The sequence below is a fragment of the Orbicella franksi genome, chromosome 2, assembly GCF_964199315.1.
Source record: "Orbicella franksi chromosome 2, jaOrbFran1.1, whole genome shotgun sequence".
NCBI lineage: Eukaryota > Metazoa > Cnidaria > Anthozoa > Scleractinia > Merulinidae > Orbicella > Orbicella franksi.
In genome coordinates this window covers 11,524,418-11,544,503 of record NC_138146.1, presented here as the reverse complement: position 1 = coordinate 11,544,503, position 20,086 = coordinate 11,524,418, and the positions used below count along the sequence as shown (strand labels likewise).

General features: G+C 38.2%; 2 protein-coding genes across 3 annotated transcripts in view; one reads left to right on the top strand and one right to left on the bottom strand.

Annotated features, from left to right (window-relative positions):
• The window catches only part of LOC145479968 (delta-1-pyrroline-5-carboxylate synthase-like), a 192,779-nt gene that overhangs the window by 75,997 nt on the left and 96,696 nt on the right, over positions 1-20,086 (bottom strand). For both annotated transcript variants that reach the window (XM_081458450.1, XM_081458451.1), the window contains one exon: positions 7,385-7,544. In XM_081458450.1, the coding sequence (XP_081314576.1) occupies positions 7,385-7,544 (160 nt within the window). The remainder of the gene's footprint in view (positions 1-7,384; positions 7,545-20,086) is intronic.
• Positions 561-5,985, top strand: LOC145480011 (uncharacterized). Its single transcript, XM_081458506.1, has one exon. The coding sequence runs from the start codon at positions 1,447-1,449 to the stop codon at positions 2,344-2,346; it is 900 nt and encodes a 299-aa protein (XP_081314632.1). The 5' UTR covers positions 561-1,446; the 3' UTR covers positions 2,347-5,985.

Below are 20,086 nucleotides of genomic sequence, written 5' to 3'. Positions count from 1 at the left end.
GGAATGCAAATAAAGGATATAGCATTGTGGCGCAAAGAGATATCTTTTTTTTTTCAAGCATTAAAAACAATATGACAAGCACAGCAAGTAGAATATTTAAAAATAATTGGATGAGGTTGAGCAAAATATTGTGTTTTGTCAGACATGAGCAGATCAATTATTTGCTGAAGCCGAAGGCTTGAGCAAATAATTTATCTGCGTGACTCTGACAAATCACGATGTTTTGCGATAACCAAGTTCAATAATTGTTTTATAATTCGATCACCAGGTTTGCTTAATATTTTAATCCCTTCTTGACTGATCAGGGAAGCCATCTGCCATTTTTCACTCATGAATGTGGTTTCAATTACCCATGGGCAGAATATTATTTGCAGCAAAACACATTGAGATGTTACTTATGCATGAGCATACTGTTATCTGTAGGCAGTTATTTGCAGGTCATGTAGTGGGATCTCAACCAATGGAAAGGAAGAAAAAATGCATCGAATGATAAAATTCATTATTGATATCTTCAAGCCACTGAGGATATGGAAAATACACTACTTGGATCATAGATTATACAATTAGTGTATTTTCAACTGTGTATTGTGCAGTTCTAGAAAAAATCCATACAACCCCCACGTAAGGGATTGGAATTTCCTTGGGTTGGGAAGGGGGGGGGGGGGGGGGCTCTGTAAGACCAAACAATTAAAGAAATGTATGAAGTTTAATTGACAATTCAAGACAGAGTGCAGTTATGACTCATAGTAAATGAATGTCCCATACATTCAACCAATATGTAAGTCATAGTTCACAATGTCAAAAATTTCACAAGATTTTAATGTACTTCTGTGTGCAGTGTGAACATCATTGTGGAAGATCTTAACAGGAGTGACACATCTAGTGATGAATTCAGTGATTACGATGAATGGAGTCTTGATAGCTATGGCAGTCCTGAGCATCCTGAAGTTACAGTTGCTTGGTGAAAAGTGAGTAGGGTCAACCTTCAATGATTAAAGTTAGTATGCAAACACCAGTTTGTGAAAATACAAATATATAATTTTAATTGAAATATAGGCTTGTAACATTGCCTGTTCTGTATGCATGTTTGAAGATAGGCACACCATCATATGTCACACAGTAAAGAGTTGTTCTGCAGTTCATCATGATGGGGGTGGGAGGGGGCTGGGGAGGGGGTGGTGAATATTATAGCAATTAATATAATAATATTATGCTGCTTATTCACAGCATGGACGTCAGCAGTGAGGAGAATGAAAGAACCCTTACAATGGTTGATCCTTCTTATGGTGCCGAAGATGATTCAAGCTGTGTTCATCATACTGCTGCTGTAGCTCCTTGTATTGTTGCTGAAACCCCTTAACCTACTGACGTTGATGATGTACCAGCCATGTTTGTGGCGCTGCTGGAAGTTCTGCTATCACTGAGGCCCTTCAAGAAGAATTAAGCATGCCCCAGGAAGAAGAAACCACCAAATCAGCAGAGAAAAATCAAGTTGAAATTCTTAAGAAGCTAGAGGATGCTTTCCAGCAGCTTACTAGCAAAGGTGACCTTGAGACATTACCAGTCCTTCACTCACGAATGAGGGTTATGGTCTCCATCAATAAGCTTCTGGAACTTTCAGGAGATAAATGTGCCCTTGGTGGCAAGGGACTTCATTTGAAGGAAGATGTGAAGACCATTGGGTCCAGAGTTGAGATCATTCGCATATGTAAGAATGGGCATTGCCAGAAATGGGTGTCCTCAGAAGTCTTGCATGTAGGAGTGAAGAACAATGTAGAGTTTTTCCTGAATGATTCCCTTCTTGCAGCAGCAATAATCATTTCTGGGAATAACTACAGCAAATTTTCCTTGCTATGTAAAGCCCTTAGATTAACTGTTATCAGCAGCAACACATTTACAAGATTCCAGAAGCACTGTGCAGCCCCTGTGGTTGAGGAGATTTGGGATGAAATGAACTCTTCAATAACTGGTATTCTTCAACAGTATGACGACTTGTGTTTGTGTGCTGATGGCAGGAATGACTCTCCAGGACATAGTGCAAGATATTGTGTCTACATGCTAATGGAGCATGCCAGCAAAGTAGTTGTGGACATGGCAGTTGTTGACAAAAGGGAGACAGGGGGTAACTCAGATGTCATGGAGAAAGAAGGTCTGAGACGACTTCTTGAGAAGATGGCTAGTGTCCTTCCTGTCAGTGAGCTTGCAACAGATGCTTCTTCATCAATTATGAAGCTTGTGCATGATATGAAAGGTATGCTTATGTTGATTGCAAATTTTCATCTCGAGCATCTCATCAGCCAAGTCTTAAATCCCTTTATTCTCAGTGTTTGGAATGGCTACCCTTAGAGGCCTTGAGTATAAATACATGTATTCGAACTTCTTTGGGTGCAGTTTTTTCCCCATATAAACCCCACAGCTGGTGATTACTTGGTATATTAAATAGTAAACAGTTATTTTCATCAAGGAAGTAAAGAAACCTGGACTTGATCACCAACAGTTGTGCTTGTGCCTTGAGAATTATAACTATTGATAAAACAGCAATCAGAGAGAGCTTCATTGTCAATAGGCCCTTTGCACAATCCGGTCACATGTTTAGGAATTAAGTATGCTGGGACACAAGTTACACAGTGGGACTTCCAAAACAAAGGAACCCGTACCAGTCCAGCCCGATTTTCCTTTATTTTAAAAGTCCCACTGTGTAACTTGCATCCCAGAATAATGAATTCCATGCCATGTGAGAGGATTGTGCAACGGGGGTATTAACTAATAATAACTGGTTTTGTTTGGGTAGAAAAATTTCCACAGTTGTTGGAACTGTTTCACTCTCTTGATATTTGGCACAAGGCAAAGAAGCTGAGAAGTGTCTTCATCAAGTAAGTGCAGGTTTTATCAATGTCATTTACATGTTGCATGTATGGTCTAGTTTCCCAAATGAAACAAATGTTTCTAGTTGTCTTTGTTATGATTAAGTTGGCCACCCTACTTTGTATCTTTGAGCTAAATTTGCCTCTGTTTTTGTTTTGTTTTGTTTTGCTTTTTTGCAACAGGCTGCTCACATCAGAGGATGTGAACCTCTGAAAGAGTGGATTGATGACATTGTCAACCACTTCTGGTTTTGCCGTCAAAGTTGTGATGGAGGTGTGGATGAACTGAAGGTTGGAAACAATTTTTTTAATTGAATATTGTGCTAGATAGGAGTGCCATTGTTGTGTGATCTACACAAAGCAGTTTTGCTGTACAGTTTTTTTCCTTTGAGATGCAATTATCTTACTGCTGTCTTATTGTTTGGTTTGAGTGCATGACACTTCATCTCACATTAATCAGAATCTTCAGCTGAACTAATGTTTACTGTCTTATTAATGTTCATGAAGTTACCTTGGACTTCTTGTTTCTCTAGTAATTTTTTGTTTAGCTCTAGTAGTGTTCATGTTTATCATTTTTAATTTTTAGAAAACTTGGTTTGGTGTTCTTCACCATGTTTGTGGAGAACACGAATGGGCTGGAGGAGCCTGCAAGCATTCCCCTGATGAAACAGAAACTTCAGGAAAGATGTATTCGGTGAAGTCTTCGAAATCTGTAACAGCTCTCAGGGAGGTTGTTTTAGATAAGAAGTGGCTTAACAACTTGGAGTTTTATGTTTGGTTCAGGTTAGTAATTTCCGTAGTCGGCAGTGGTTTTATAAACTTGAAAACTGTTAATTTTCTTGCTTTGGTCAAAATGTTTCCACCTCCCCTTTCCTCCAGCAACCCACCGCTGCAGATGAATCTCACACATTCCATACATAAAGTAAGCACTTAATTATTAGAAATTGGTTGTTTCTACATCAATGCTTTCTTTTAGAATTCATGGTGACTGATCATGATAGGAAATTAGGACACTAAAGTACTAATTTACCATTCATAATAACTTTTAGTTTTATCATTTATATAGGCATACAAGTGTCCTGGAGAGCTACAATAGTATGCTCACGAAATATGCTCCAAAGCGCTGGCATTTGAGTAAGGAAATCAATCTTGAGTATTGTGTATGTCTTTCTGTCTTTGCAGGTCTTTTGTCAGGCCCCCTTCTGTCAGAGACCACATGCAGTAGCAATATAAAGATCAGTGTTAAAGAAGTTCCCCACCATTGATAACCTATATTTAATTTTTGCTGTAGTCTCTTCTTGCAAAATTTTGTAATGATTACTTTCAACTTTTTTAACTTGTTTATTTCAGATATCCCTACTTTATCATGAGGATAATGTTAGCTGTCATCGATCACAACATGCATCTGTCGAGAGGGAAGCAGGTAAATGCAGTTGGTGATGCATGTGGTCACAGGAAGTATTCCAAACGCACCCAAAAGTTCCATGCTGAGATTGTTAAAAATAGCAGCTATTTTCCTTTCATAAGATGCTCAAGGAGCGCTGTGTTTTAGAGGAGAGCTTCTCACAGCCAACAGATGACAACCTGTTTAATCCCTAGCAGACAGCCCCTACAATCAGAATGAAGGCAGCACCTTCCATGGAAGAGTTACTTAAGGGGCCATCCCGCCCGTCGAAACCTGCTCTTTCTAGTTAATTTTCATTCCTTCTAAGAAAATTAAATGGTTGTCATGAAAAGGGTCTTCGGATTTTCTTACTTTTTCAGATGGGGATTGGTGTTGGGGGTAGGAAATACATGGAATTCTACAAGACCGTTCTCTTTTTCACTTTCAATACACACAGCTTTAATACCAGCTATTAACAGTACAGTACTTCCATAACTTCTTACAGGATGTGTGACATTACTGGTGTAAATTATATGGCTTTGTTCCAGAAGTGGAGATGTTATGATTCTTGTTTTCTTATGATAATACTGGCAGATGGTGTCAAAATTTATTACATTTTGGTATTCCCAAAACTTTCTTTGCCATCAAAATGTTCTGAAATAATCTATGTAAAAAGTTAAAATACTTGCATTGTGTAAAAATCAAATTGTTATTGTTATTGTTAACAATAATGTCCCCCAAGTATGTCCCTTTGATCACAAATTTCACAAGGGTGTAGGGTCAGAGGCTGTAATAAATACCATGCAGTTCACACCCAAAACACTGGAATTGATATTACGCTCAAAAAGGTGGTTTGGATGAACAAACCTATATTGATAATAGCCTTGCATTATTTATATGATAGTGTAATGGGGGGGAGGGGAGGGGAGGAAAAGGTTGATTTTTAAACAGTGTGTTTTGTGACATGACTGCTTTTGGTCCCCAGCCCCTTTCCCTACTTGCAGGTACCAATGCTTCTAAAGTTCAACTGCTTCAAAAGCCCATGTATCGTCCATCTGGAGAATGTTACGCATGTCGTTTTGACAAAACTGCACGGGATGGGACAACCCTCCTGTTTCCCTGTCCAAGTTTTCTATATCTCCAAAGAATGTATTGTCTGTATGCTGCTTTTTGAAAGCTTTCCATAGAAAAATTGAAATCATCTGCTCTGATGTCTCAGCAAGCCTTTATACATACTTTGAAAATATCTCTGTCAAGGCAAATGTTGTTGAAAACCTGGAAACGAGTTATGCAGTCGACCCTTTCGCAACAGAGATTTTCCTGGTCACTGGGCATAGGCCGGCAAACTCCACACCTGCACCACTCTGGAAAACTGTTGTTGCCTGGGCTTGGGGGAGGTGGTGGTGGTGCATTTTTCTCATCTAGCAACTTCTTTGCAAAGTCCAAACTCCCTCTTCCCATTGCCAAAACATTCCTGAGGAGGTACTCTATGTCCTGTCTAGTAAGCCTTGACAAAAATTCCTGGACCAAACAGAACATTGCAAAATGTGTAAATATTATAAGTATGAACAGAGAAACCAACAGAGGGCTGAAAATCCTACTCTGGGATCCCCCAGGTATAAACAGCATTCTGGTTTATTTTACTAATGTTTAGGTTAAAAGTTCTATGTAGACTACAATGTATTTGTGAGCGAACAATAAAAAAGTCTTCACCTCTATTTGTGTTGCTGAGGACTGCACCTCTCCATCAGGATTCACTGGCATATTTAATCGTTCAGCCCCTGCCTCCTCACTTGCCTCTAATACAAAGATGCAATAAGCCAAAAAACTCTTCATGTAAGAAAATAAAATTGTTAAAATTTACCTTGTTTTTGCATTTTACTTTATTGCAAAGGCAATTCGACATGCAGTTTTGGTTAGCCACCTCGCACGAACAAGAACCTCCGCCAGTTCTGCGTGCACACGCACCATTACATGAGCAGCGCACCTCTGCAGCAGCTAAGTCCTAAAAGATACACAATAAAAAGAGTATGAAAATGTTTCTTTCATTCCACAAATAGCAGCAGAGGCAAATATTCCGACAGCAAAATTCGACAATGAATGAAAGTTTTGCACGTGGATTTGTCACCTACCTTGGAGTCTTCAGAGTTTTCAGGTTCTTCTGGATCGATCAATGACCTGTAAATGTTTCATTGCTGCGATTCATCGTTGTTAATGGATTCATCGACTTCCATGAATAACCAATACCTATTTCTAGAATTATCAAGACAATTTGGCAGAGAAAAGAGACTAAACACCGCGCGTGAAGCTTTGAATGTGCAATAAGTTTCCCAACGAAAAAACAAGTCGAAAAAAATAGATAGCCAATCAGAGAGCGTCATTTAACGATAGAGCGGTTTGAAAACAAAAACAAACGACTGCATTGCATCAAGGATGAAAATGGGCCTTTAACTTTTCTAACATTTGATTTTGGGCTTGGTTCACTTGAAAGTAACTGCAGACTAAATATCGCATTTGTCTCCCTTGCATTTAATAGTGAAACAGTGAATTAGAGTGTTGATACATGTAATAATGACCACTAAACTAACTACAAAGCAAATTACTACCAAGAACCTTGAATTGAAAAGTAATTAAACAGAGAAGGCCAAAGATTAATGCACTGCAACGATTTCTCTACTGACTATAATTAATGACATCAAGATGACTGTCTTTCGTCTATAACAAGAACCATTTACGCTTCTTCCAACAGCACTGTTATACGCATTTAAATTGCATATTTGTTTAAGGTGGTAGCTCTTTACATGTACTCTTCAGAATTCAAGTTCAAATCTAGCCACACCTTATAGTCTTGTTCGAATTCATTCCATTAGGTGGCTCATAGCCCTCTGCTACAGTTTACTCCACATTCAAATTATGAATCATTCAATTTCAGTCTATGCAGTGGTTACTGAATGACTTGCGCATTTGCATGACCTATTAGCTAATCCTGCATTAATAATAATAGTTGAGCATTGCTAATAGTATTGCTCTTGAAACTAATTTTAATACACCCCTGTACCTCCCATGGCAAGACAACTACATGATTTTGACCAATAAAATACTACTACTATGCAACTACAGAGTATGAATAGTGTACCTCCTGCTGCCTGGTTCTCCACAGATGGCCCTGTTTCCTCTACCATAGTAAAGAATGATCCAACCTTTCGACCGTCCAAAACTTGACGAATGACATAATCACTGCTGGTGCCATTTGCTATCACTACACTGGTACCTCTCTCAAGAGCCCATGCTGCAGCCTGAAAGGTCACACAAACAAATTAAGATCAAAAGAACAACTGCTAGGAAAAGCTGGAGATAGCTGACTAAAACTTAGCTGGATGTATTCACTAGGTTACTTACCTCTATAATTGAAGGCTTTCGTGCAAAAAGGACGTTTATAGCATTTTGGGCCGATTTTTATTTTTTGCAGGATTGAGCTAATTTTTGGCAGACTGACTTGTTTTGACGTGAAAAGCATCGTTGCGTAATTGTTTTTCTTGATTTGTGCTTCGTTTTTGAGAAATAACATATGCAAAAAACTCAGTTTTCCAAGGGTATCTTTTAGAGATCTTTTGCTGAGCGGAAAACAAAAGACACCTTTGTTTTGCTAAACGATAAAGTCACTGAAGTGTGGTATTTGCTGCTAGTTTTATTATTCATATAATTGTGCAATTATCTTACTGTTGCTCCGTTAGTGCAAGCGAATAAGGCGCTGAACCTGCTGAATTTGAGTTTGTTTCGTCGTGACACCGGTTCGATACGAGGTCAGTTGATTTTTTTTCCCCATCTTTTTCTCTACTTCTTTCAAAAGTCAAAATATCTATTTAAAAAAACTGTGCTGTCGAAGCTGCTAAAAGTAACCATTTAAGTTTGCACCGCGTCAAAATCCACCTTGGAAGGATTTGCTCCAAAAGATCGCGCTCAGAGAACTGAGTTTGGTGCAATGGTGCTTTTCATGTCAAAACAAGTCAGTCTGCCAAAAATTAGCTCAATCCTGCAAAAAATAAAAATCGGCCCAAAATGCTATATAAGCCCTTTTTGCACGAAAGCCTCCGATTATATTGCCAACCCAAAAATCTCTAAAAGCATGCCACTGCCAAATTGGACTTGGCCAATGCCGTTTCCCAATTTTGGCAGCTACTGGAATTTTTCTTATTCAATTATTTCAAAATTGGACAGCATGTAGTCCTATTACATATACTTTTAACCACTGGTTAGTTAAAGTGGGCTGCACCTTAAAAGAAAAACTGATCAAAGAGAGTATACAATAAAGCTATAGCTGAACTGGGGAAGGGACTTGAAAAGGATTGGCACAATAGATAGATAGATAATCTTTATTTACACACAGTTAAAACTTTGTCAGCTAAAACTACTAATAACGCATAGTAAAAAAGTAATTGAATAAAAAAAAAGCGCTTTCCATGAATGCCGTGCCTTGTACATCTCTTGAGTAGGCGTTTAAACTACCTCAGGGACTCTGCTTCTCTTAAGTCACAAGGAAGACTGATCCAAAGAATGGCTACACTATAGCTAAAGCTATTTAACCGCACGGCCATGGGCCAAGTGCGCTTCATGTTCTACACGTTGTTTACTTTTTTTTTAATTTTTGTTTTGTCAGTGACCAGATCCGAACTTCCTCTCAGCCAAATTTTGAATCATGCAACCTGTGATGTTTTTTCGCCAAAAGCTGTTGAAACATTAATACACGGACAATGCCACAGACATTGTTTTCTTTATTGTGTGCAAAATACATTTTCTTTTGGTTTTATCAAAGTGTTGGATTCAAAGGGAATAACAAATATGCTAAAAAAGGTATTACGTCAGTCATGGAATGCGCTGACGTTGCATCTTTCACTTTTGCTACATGACAAATAAGATCATGTTTACTTTGCAAGTTTATTTCGCTGGAACAACAGTCCTTTTAGTTTTCCAAGTATTTTTCATATGTTTAGACAAGAGAAGTGAATTGTGCTGTTTTATTGAAGCGAGTTCAAAGATCGGAAGGAAAATGAAATATTTGCAAGCCAAGCAAAGAATGTGTCAGAACGTGCAAGGATTACATGATTGATAGGGAAATAACCACCGTACTAAAGATAGTCGTGCATAACATAATTCTTGAATTGTGACTCGTGTGACTACTTTGCTAGCCCTTTACTTGTGGAAAAACCAATTAAATTTAATCATGACTTTTAAGACAGAAAGCTGTTATCTGAATGAGATTAAATTTTGATAAACATTTCAAAATAAAAATGAGCGATAAAAATTTTACGTTTCGATGTCGTCATGACATCATTATCAAGTGACAAGAAAATAACGGTTCAACAGTGTTATATATGCAGTGAGAGGTGTGATTGTCATGACGACATTGAAACATTGTGTAAAATTTCTATCGCTCATTTTTATTTTGAAAAGCTGTTGTTAATAGTGTTATTATCGTAGCGTTCGTATTGTTCATGCCTATATATTGCTCATGGTTTCTCGCCTCTCGAATTGAGAACTTAGATATTCTGGAGCCAACCTGTGGAAAGACTTACAAACCATCGTAGCTCTTTGAATTTGCTGCTGGCTTGTTAAATTTTTCCACCCGAGAAGTTTGAACAGTCAAAGTGTGGCTGTATCAGAGCTTGATATATTAAGTGAAAGGTCGCTTGAGGGACAAGGTGCCTTATTCATTTTCTGGCCCTAGTGCCAGAAGCGACCTTCTTTGTTACTTTTTCAATGTGGCCACTCCAATCAAGTTTGTCATTGATGGTCACTCCAAGTGATTTTGCGGTAGTGACCTGGCTAACTTGAAAGTCATTAATTGCAAGCATTGGGGATTCTGTGAGAGTACTTAGTTTCTGCCGAGATCCAAGAAGCATGAATTCGGTTTTAGTCATATTTAGAGTGAGTTTGTTTGCTATCAGCCAATTGTGAACATTTTCTAAATCTTGATTTAGATACAACTGAATATTGTCTGCATTGTCACCTGCATATGTAAGATGGGCGTCATCAGCGTACATCCTCGGTTCACATTTTTATAGACAGTTTGGAAGATCGTTGGTAAAAAATTATAGAAATTAAGGAGGCCCTAAAATCGTCCCCTGGGGGACGCCACAACTTAGTGAACAACTTTTAGAGAGCGACCCATTGATGGAGCACATTTGAGTACGATTCTCTACATTGTAAATATGACTGAAACCATTTGTGTGCTTTGCCATATATGCCGTAGTCTCTTAATTTCGACAAGAGAATCTCCGGGCCAACTTGTTGAAGGCCTTTTTGAGGTCTAAGAAAACAATAGCATTGATTTTGCTGCAGTCAATGTTGTACACCCAAGTGTCTGTGGCCTCAAGGAGAGGCGTGACAGTTGAGTGTATAGCATGAAAACCCAACTGATATTTACAGATGTGCTCGTTGTGCTCTTCTAGATAGGCGTATAATTGATCATACACAATTCTTTCAAAGACCTTGGCCACAACTGAGATCACCGAAATTGGACGATAATTGTTTAGATCATCCTGATCACCTTGTTTAAACATAGGCACGGAAGGCGTGCAAGAGTTATTTTTTGTGACTTAAAATCCCTGGAGGTAGCAGTACTCGGTGGACTCTTAATAGTTATGATAAGGGTAACTGATTCACGTATACTGGTTCTGGATTCCATTCAATGGCATTATAGAGTTTAATGTTTTTGTACAACCTTTGATGATTGTTGTCGCTAAATATTTCACAATGATTCTTCAAAACAACTCTTTTCCTTCTTTTTCTCCTTTTTAGCTGATATCCCAACGAAATACTTAATAAAACAGACATGCTCTTTTTGAATACTACTTTGTCTGAACTTGTAAAGTATAGACGACCTCGGAACAGCCCCAGTACTCTGTCAAATAAGCATCTTATCTTTCTGTTTTTCTGTATAGCAATCTTAAGTTTGGAACAGATTCTTGAAGGTTCTTGACATCTAAGCTTACGTCTTTCAGTCATCCCTTTGCATCATCTGTTACACGCGAAAATACAATATTTCGATCTTACACCTTTTAACTCATTTGCAAAGCATCTTGTTCCCTCTGAATAATTACTGTAATCGATCGAAGACATGAGCTTAAAATCCCTAGCATTTGCACACAGTCCTTCACTTGTTTCACATCTAGGAAAGACTGCTCTTTCTCTAAATTTCAATAAACTAATGCTTCGAATCTTTGTTGACACCTCTTTGCACACATACTCAGTTTGAACAACAGCATCTGCAACTTTACCAATATCCACATCTCTCTGATCTACAATTGTTTCTCTGCCATCCTCTTTCTTTCATGCAACTACCATAGCAAACATCTTGTATGACACCACACCTACCATACGAAATATTCCCAACCAACCTCGAGATAACGTATACGTAGGCCATGACGAGATTTCTTACCATTTCTGCAACAGTTTGTAATAACCACAGAAGTAACTTCATGACAACACAGATGAGTACTTTCTACAATTTTCACTTTGGTTGGCAAAATTAGCCCATCCAAAACGAACGCTCGAATCACAATTTAGTGTTGGGCATTTTGCTGACAGCGTGTCCATTGTAAGCAGCTGAGCATCACACAAAATACTTTTCAAATGTAATTCTCCCTTAATATAACAATGTAAAATGTAAAATCTCCAGATTAATATAGATAAAATCCTATTTTCTAAGAGGCAATTTGTTTCGTTATTTGATACAACCCACACTGTGATTGGTGTGACGTGCACAGGCTCGACTCCCTCACTCACTGACCACATAGCCCTTCCAGCCCCAAGGAGGAATTTGTGCATTGAAATACTTAAGTTAAGAGAAAACTTTCCTCATTTTATATGAGTCAAAAGTTTACCTCTTACAGAACGCAACAACACTACTTCGCCAAAAATAGCAAGAAAGAGAAATAACCTCTCTGGCACTTTAAGTCTGATTAAATCTGATTTGGCGCCACATAGTCTTCAAAGAACATTTGAATAGTTTTCATACTTTTTTACCTTTAAAAAAGATCTCGGACTGAAACAAATGTCATAAAATGCCCATGAATTATAAATATTATACTGCTGCTGCAGACACACAAAAACTGTGCAAAGATGTTAGCTTCTTCATTGTTTAATATCCTGGAAACAAGAGGCAATAAATTGTCAGCTCTAATTGAATTTACTCCCATGTAAAAAACAAAAGTGTTAAGTTACCATTTGTAACTAAAAATAGCAACATCCCGTTTTGTTTGTTCAAACATTTCATGGGAACAAGTCGTGACAATTCGTCAGCTCTAATTGAATTTACTCCCTTGTGAAAAACAAAAGTGTGAAATTACCCTTAAGTTTGTAACTAAAAAATAAAAATATCTTGTTATATTTCCATACAACAAGAACAAAACAATCATTACTTGCACTTACAATTGTAAACCTTAGAACTGTTTCAAATCTAAATAGTCTCGTCTCTAAAACATGTCCTAAGAACTAGAAGCGACGATTCGTGACCTCTAATTGAATTTACTCGTCGTGAAAAACAAGAGTATCAAGTTACCCTTTGTAACTAAAAATAAAAATATCTCATGCCATTTGCATACTACTAACCGATGAACTGCTTCAAAACTCAAGACTCATCTCGTTCATATATAACTAGCCACCATTACACTGAAAATCACGCACTCTAAAACAACCCAATGTATGTCTGTAACTGTCACATTCCAATCCAAACCGAACTAAAAATCACAAACCGGCAAAATACATGCCAGTCTTTCTTTTTCAATTACCAAAGTCCTCGTGTTCAACACAATAAAATGCTGAAGACTTCATATACAGTGTACCTCACTAAAGTTATCTTGAACAAAAACAATTTTCTTTTTCTCAAACTACAATTCCTGCTCACGAAAACCAAAAACCCCGATAACATTGAAGAGAAACGATTTAGTTAATATAGACCTTGACTCTTTTTCACGCCCTGAAGACCTGCAAATGAGTAATAAGCTATTAATCGATTCCAAGCAATGCAATCAAAAGCAGAAGAGCTTAAGCACATCGATTCGATTGAATTTCGTACAACTTCAAATGCAGAACATTTAGCTCAGTTGCAATATGGCTAGGTCTTCTCAGTATAACAACTGCCTGGGTACATGCAGCAAAGCGTCTAGTTTCATTTAAAACGTATCTTCTCATTCCAGTAGTAAACAATAACCCTTATAATTGTAAAATCGTCACAGAATAATGTATTTTTGTTCTGTTAACCAGATTAATTGTAGTCTCTTCACTTTTCACATTGAAACTCATCAATGGATGCTGAAATTAAGGACACGCCTGGAACACTCATTACGAACTCTGCAGCAATATTTAGGTTTCAACACAACACGCAAACGATTTGAACCTGGTCGCAACCTCTTCACATTCCCAGTAGTGCATTCTGCCCCCCTAAAATACAATTGTTCCTATCATAGAAACCACATCAACTTTTTTTTTCATTCACATCTTAAACCTAGTAGTAGAGCGGCTAAGACTCATTTCATTCAAAACCTTATCTAATGGGAAAAGCTCACCCTTCATAGCATGCTCGTAGTTATATGCCAAACACTGTTTCTTTGACTGATTATCCAGTTGCAAATGATTATCAAACCCGCCCACAAATCCTCAGCCTAACCCACAGAAGATGTCGAAGTCAGCCCAATTTATGAATACTTCCTCCTCTTTCATAGAAGAATAAATATGGCCGTTCTGAACGGTATCAGGATCAAATCTTCTCACATACCATTTACCTTTACAACAAGAAATTTGATTGGCTGTTTATAGTAGATCCAATCTGATTGGTGTGACATACATACATCTCTCACTCACTCACTCATCCATTGACCTGTCCATAACATACCCGATGCACCGACTAAGAGGTATTTTTTTACAAAAAAATAACTCAAAAACTAGGGTAACCGTTGCGCATTTCCAATCATCTGGAAATATACTTTGACTTATTGACTGGTTAAAAATGTCGCTGATAGGTATGCAAATGAGATCCACACATTCCCAAATAAGCCTAGCAGATATCTTGTCAAGGCCAGTTGCTTTTGACTTATTTAGACAATTTAAATGTGAGAGAACTCTATTTGTACTGGTTGGATGGAGCTGTGAGGTACTTCTGATAGCCATCGCTATTTGAAGAATCAATATTGCTCTCAAGTTTTGGACCGATAGTAGCAAAGTGATTATTAAATCGGTTCAACATCACAGTGGGATTTGTTATTGTTACTCCATCCAATTTCAGAGATGTTACCAAGTTTTTTCCAGATTTTTGCAAAGTAAGTTCATTGATAATCTGCCAGGTCTTTCTAGAATCACACATGTACTCACTAAAACTATTTTGATAATAGGCTTGCTTGGCTAATCTGATTTCCTTATTTACTATATTGTTTTTTTTTAAATGTCCACTCACTTAGATCATTAGATTTAATTGCTTTAATTTTTAGAATGTCCCGATCATCCATTCGTTTCTTAAGCTCAAATGTAGTCCATGAGGACCCACACATGTGCACACACATTGTTCTCAATGGAGCATGCTTGTTAACAATAGATAGAAATGAGCATTTCCACTGTAGCCACATTTCATTGGGATCAGTTAAGTGTATATCAGATCCCAACATTGAGATGTAATATTCTTTCAAAAATTTATTCGATTGAATTTTCAAAAGTTCTTATAGGTCATAGCATTGTGCCCACCAGACATTATATTGATGGATAATTTTCCATCAGCAAAAACTATGCTATTGTTGCTACTACTGATATGATGGACATCAGAGCACACAACTTTTTCTGGACAATTAGTGTCGATTTCATCAATTAAAGTTGCAGAAGTCAGAGGTTGGTTCATTTATAAACTGCTGTAGTCCATATATATTGGCGATATTCTTTAGCTTGCACATTTTATTGTCATATCGAGTAGCAGTGGAAGAAAGAGTTATCGTTATGGTGCTAAGAAGCATGAAGTGTAAATGTCAAAGAGCTGATAGTGACCTTCATTTAACCTCACAGTACTTTGTTTTTAACCCTCTAAATCTTAGCTACTGCACTAAAGAGATTCGTGAGTTTCCCAATAAAAATATTGGCAGTAAATCTGTTTTAAATGTTCACCCTCCTTTCAAAATTTTTCTTCAATGGCACTGTGCAAATATTAAATGAGACATTAATTACATGCTAATGTATGTGAGAATAACAGCATGGTTTGAAATTGCATTCTGGAGGTCTGGAGGTCTAGAGGTTAGCATCATCAGCATGAAATTCTTGGACGAAGAAAATCATTCCTGTTTAGAATAAACCTAAAAATGTAAATATGTGAAATTGAAAGCTTTAGATTAACATGTTGTAACTGTTGGTTCAGAGTACTTTTGTCCCAAAGGATTCAAATAGATTCTTTTACCATAAGTTGAAAGATAGTGCTCACAACGTACTTAAGATATTAGGAGAACATTTAGTGTATAAGTTTCAGAATCTTGCAGTTGTTTAAGAATGGCTGACTGTTAGGATCGAGAAACGCTGGTCAACGTCCCATTTGACAAATCGCTCATATTTTGCCCAAAGATACCCTTAGGTGACCTAATTCTAAAAATCATATTTAAAGGTTCCAGCGAATTTTTATTTTTCAGAAATTCGCGAAAATTTGAAAGCGCGGTCAAAGTGCGGTTTTTTGTGTAATAAAATGACCGAAATAAGGTGCGAGGACGAAGCGCTGCTTAAGTCTTAAAATAAACTCAATTGACTTCAAACTTCACACAAAAGTGGAACAACCACTCTAATTTATTCCTCGCTTTAAACTAGTCTCAGATATGTTGATATAGTGGTTTTCCGAACCATTTTAAAAACAGCTATGAAGCGTGTGGAAAATAACGGCAAAATATAGCTCATGTTTAACAGCATAAAAATGCATCTGGTACCTCACTTTCCGATTATTTTACATTACAGCCTTAAAATATCATTATTAAAGATATACCATGCCAAGTTTCATGCTCGAACTCGCAGTATTTCCCTTTGTGAAAAACGAAAATCTATGTCAATGTGTTGGGCGCAAATAACACAATAATTATGCACGAACCAGAGACAAATCAATTTCAATGGCGAAAGTAAAATGCTATCATTAATTAGAATCCCGTCAATTCACTGCTATCAGTAGAAACATAATGTCCACTGCATAAAAACTGTTTTCAGACGTTTTTGAACCATTGCGCGTTAACTTTGTTTAATTTCGTGTCCGCCGTCATGTCTAGTTTGTCATCGCGTGTATTTCCTTAATGTCAACAACACGTGAATGGTTGTCATAACAAACGCAAGAGATTTCCTGGAACCTTAATGTTTTCGATTCACCAAAACGCTTTAAGTTCGTTAAGACACAATAATGGGTCAACTTGGAATGCTTTTTAGCATCAAGGACGTTAAAGGACTGTAAATTAATCAAGTTGAAATATCTTGAAGCAAATCAAAATCGCGCCCTTATTCTAATTTGGTAAACAGCCGATCTCCGTTCAAGTTCAAGAAGTCGAGAGGTTAATCCGGCAATGTATTACCGGTACAACAACAAAATCAAACCGAGGTCATCAAAAGTGTAAGTTTAAAAGTGTAGTGGCAAGTTCCAAATAAATTTCGCCTATATAAATTGGAAACAATATGTGAAACGGTCTGACCCGAAACAAATAAACAAAATATTAATACGACTAATTTAACCCGAAAATGTTACAGAAAACATACCTAAAAGCCGTCGATTCCCCTCGATACCACTCCGCATTGCCTTAAAGAGCCCAAGCTTTCTGCTGTAAGAATCAGGGGCCTCATGAATCTGTATTTATTATATCGGCAACCATGCTGCGTGGCTGATATTCGAGACTCAGTGAAAGTTGTCACACAACTGTACGAGCAGCCCAGTCACGCTTTCACTGCTCTTGCGCAAATGTTCAACATTTCGCAATTTACATAAACCGACTACAAGTTTAAAGTAGTGACAGTAGATTGAAATGCGCTTGTTAAAGCTGTCCTATCGAGGAACAATTATTTCTTGTTTTTGAATGGCTCTTAGTTGTAGCTACAGTCGGGGAGGGGGGGAGAGGGTATTCCCGGAAATTTCGGATATCTGTATGCCGTGGAAGATTAAGTGGTCTCCAGCTCTTAACGCCAACACTGAAACACTAGATGATTCTCGAAGTATCACAGGGGTCACTAAGCTAAATAATTTTGAGTGTAGCTCCGCTGAGTCAATTAACCGTTGGCGCGCATATTGCATTGACCGTGGACAGGTGGAAAAACATTTAAACCAGAAAAGCCTGTTGCACATTGTAATTTAGCGTTGTCCAACACGCAGTCGGTCTGGTTGTAATGTTAATCGTATTTGAGAGAATCTCAAGTTTTCTTTCGACACATACTGGGGTGACATACTACTAGATGGACGTGGCCGGGAGCTTTTCTGCGCACGAGTGGGAGAGGTATATCTAGTCCCATGTCTTTGCACCCGCACGGTAGCATACAAAGTTTCAGGTTCTTTAGGTCACCCTCCATCGCCAAGGCACAGGAGTCTTGCTGGTCGTGTACCAAAGGATGCTGGAGCTGTAGTATTTCTACAACTTCCTTTCCCTGACTAAAATTTCTCTCCTCTTCAGATGACTGAGCATGCATCTCATCAGGATCACTTTGGCGCATTGCAGCACTTAAGTGAGAGAAAAACTAGCACCTGAAAAAGACGAATATTATAAGGATCCCGGGCACTGCGCATTCCCGCGCCACCAGTTCGGCGTCAACCTTTCGGCCTGTCGTTTGACCAATGCGGAATTTTGCCATAAGATACGACTGCTGCTTGTCACTGACTGCCCTGAGAGCCCAAACCTTTTTTAAAACAATGAGGGCTTCCTGGTAACCTATTGTGGCTTTGAGTTAAGCGCGAACGCCTGCTCCAAGCAAGGTTTGTAGCACATTTTGGCTAAGTCCATAAGGGAATAGCTTTCAAGGGACTGAGTACATTTCTCCAGCGACAAGTGCCTCTCTAAAGTAGACACCCTATAAAAGACACAAATGCAGCGGCCTTGAAGACATCAATACACCCCTACCGTGCATGGTTACTATCTATGGAAACCTCAGCAGATGCTTCCTCGGTCACACCCGTTGATAATGGCACTGATGTTACGGTCGCAGTCACTCTTCTCGGTTAAGCATGGCAAATTGACTGACTTGACTCGTGGCTCCCGGCCACGTCCATCTAGTAGTATGTCACCCCAGTATGTGTCGAAAGAAAACTTGAGATTCTCTCAAATACGATTAACATTACAACCAGACCGACTGCGTGTTGGACAACGCTAAATTACAATGTGCAACAGGCTTTTCTGGTTTAAATGTTTTTCCACCTGTCCACGGTCAATGCAATATGCGCGCCAACGGTTAATTGACTCAGCGGAGCTACACTCAAAATTATTTAGCTTAGTGACCCCTGTGATACTTCGAGAATCATCTAGTGTTTCAGTGTTGGCGTTAAGAGCTGGAGACCACTTAATCTTCCACGGAATACAGATATCCGAAATTTCCGGGAATACCCTCTCCCCCCCTCCCCGACTGTAGCTACAACTAAGAGCCATTCAAAAACAAGAAATAATTGTTCCTCGATAGGACAGCTTTAACAAGCGCATTTCAATCTACTGTCACTACTTTAAACTTGTAGTCGGTTTATGTAAATTGCGAAATGTTGAACATTTGCGCAAGAGCAGTGAAAGCGTGACTGGGCTGCTCGTACAGTTGTGTGACAACTTTCACTGAGTCTCGAATATCAGCCACGCAGCATGGTTGCCGATATAATAAATACAGATTCATGAGGCCCCTGATTCTTACAGCAGAAAGCTTGGGCTCTTTAAGGCAATGCGGAGTGGTATCGAGGGGAATCGACGGCTTTTAGGTATGTTTTCTGTAACATTTTCGGGTTAAATTAGTCGTATTAATATTTTGTTTATTTGTTTCGGGTCAGACCGTTTCACATCTTGTTTCCAATTTATATAGGCGAAATTTATTTGGAACTTGCCACTACACTTTTAAACTTACACTTTTGATGACCTCGGTTTGATTTTGTTGTTGTACCGGTAATACATTGCCGGATTAACCTCTCGACTTCTTGAACTTGAACGGAGATCGGCTGTTTACCAAATTAGAATAAGGGCGCGATTTTGATTTGCTTCAAGATATTTCAACTCGATTAATTTACAGTCCTTTAACGTCCTTGATGCTAAAAAGCATTCCAAGTTGACCCATTATTGTGTCTTAACGAACTTAAAGCGTTTTGGTGAATCGAAAACATTAAGGTTCCAGGAAATCTCTTGCGTTTGTTATGACAACCATTCACGTGTTGTTGACATTAAGGAAATACACGCGATGACAAACTAGACATGGCGGCGGACACGAAATTAAACAAAGTTAACGCGCAATGGTTCAAAAACGTCTGAAAACAGTTTTTATGCAGTGGACATTATGTTTCTACTGATAGCAGTGAATTGACGGGATTCTAATTAATGATAGCATTTTACTTTCGCCATTGAAATTGATTTGTCTCTGGTTCGTGCATAATTATTGTGTTATTTGCGCCCAACACATTGACATAGATTTTCGTTTTTCACAAAGGGAAATACTGCGAGTTCGAGCATGAAACTTGGCATGGTATATCTTTAATAATGATATTTTAAGGCTGTAATGTAAAATAATCGGAAAGTGAGGTACCAGATGCATTTTTATGCTGTTAAACATGAGCTATATTTTGCCGTTATTTTCCACACGCTTCATAGCTGTTTTTAAAATGGTTCGGAAAACC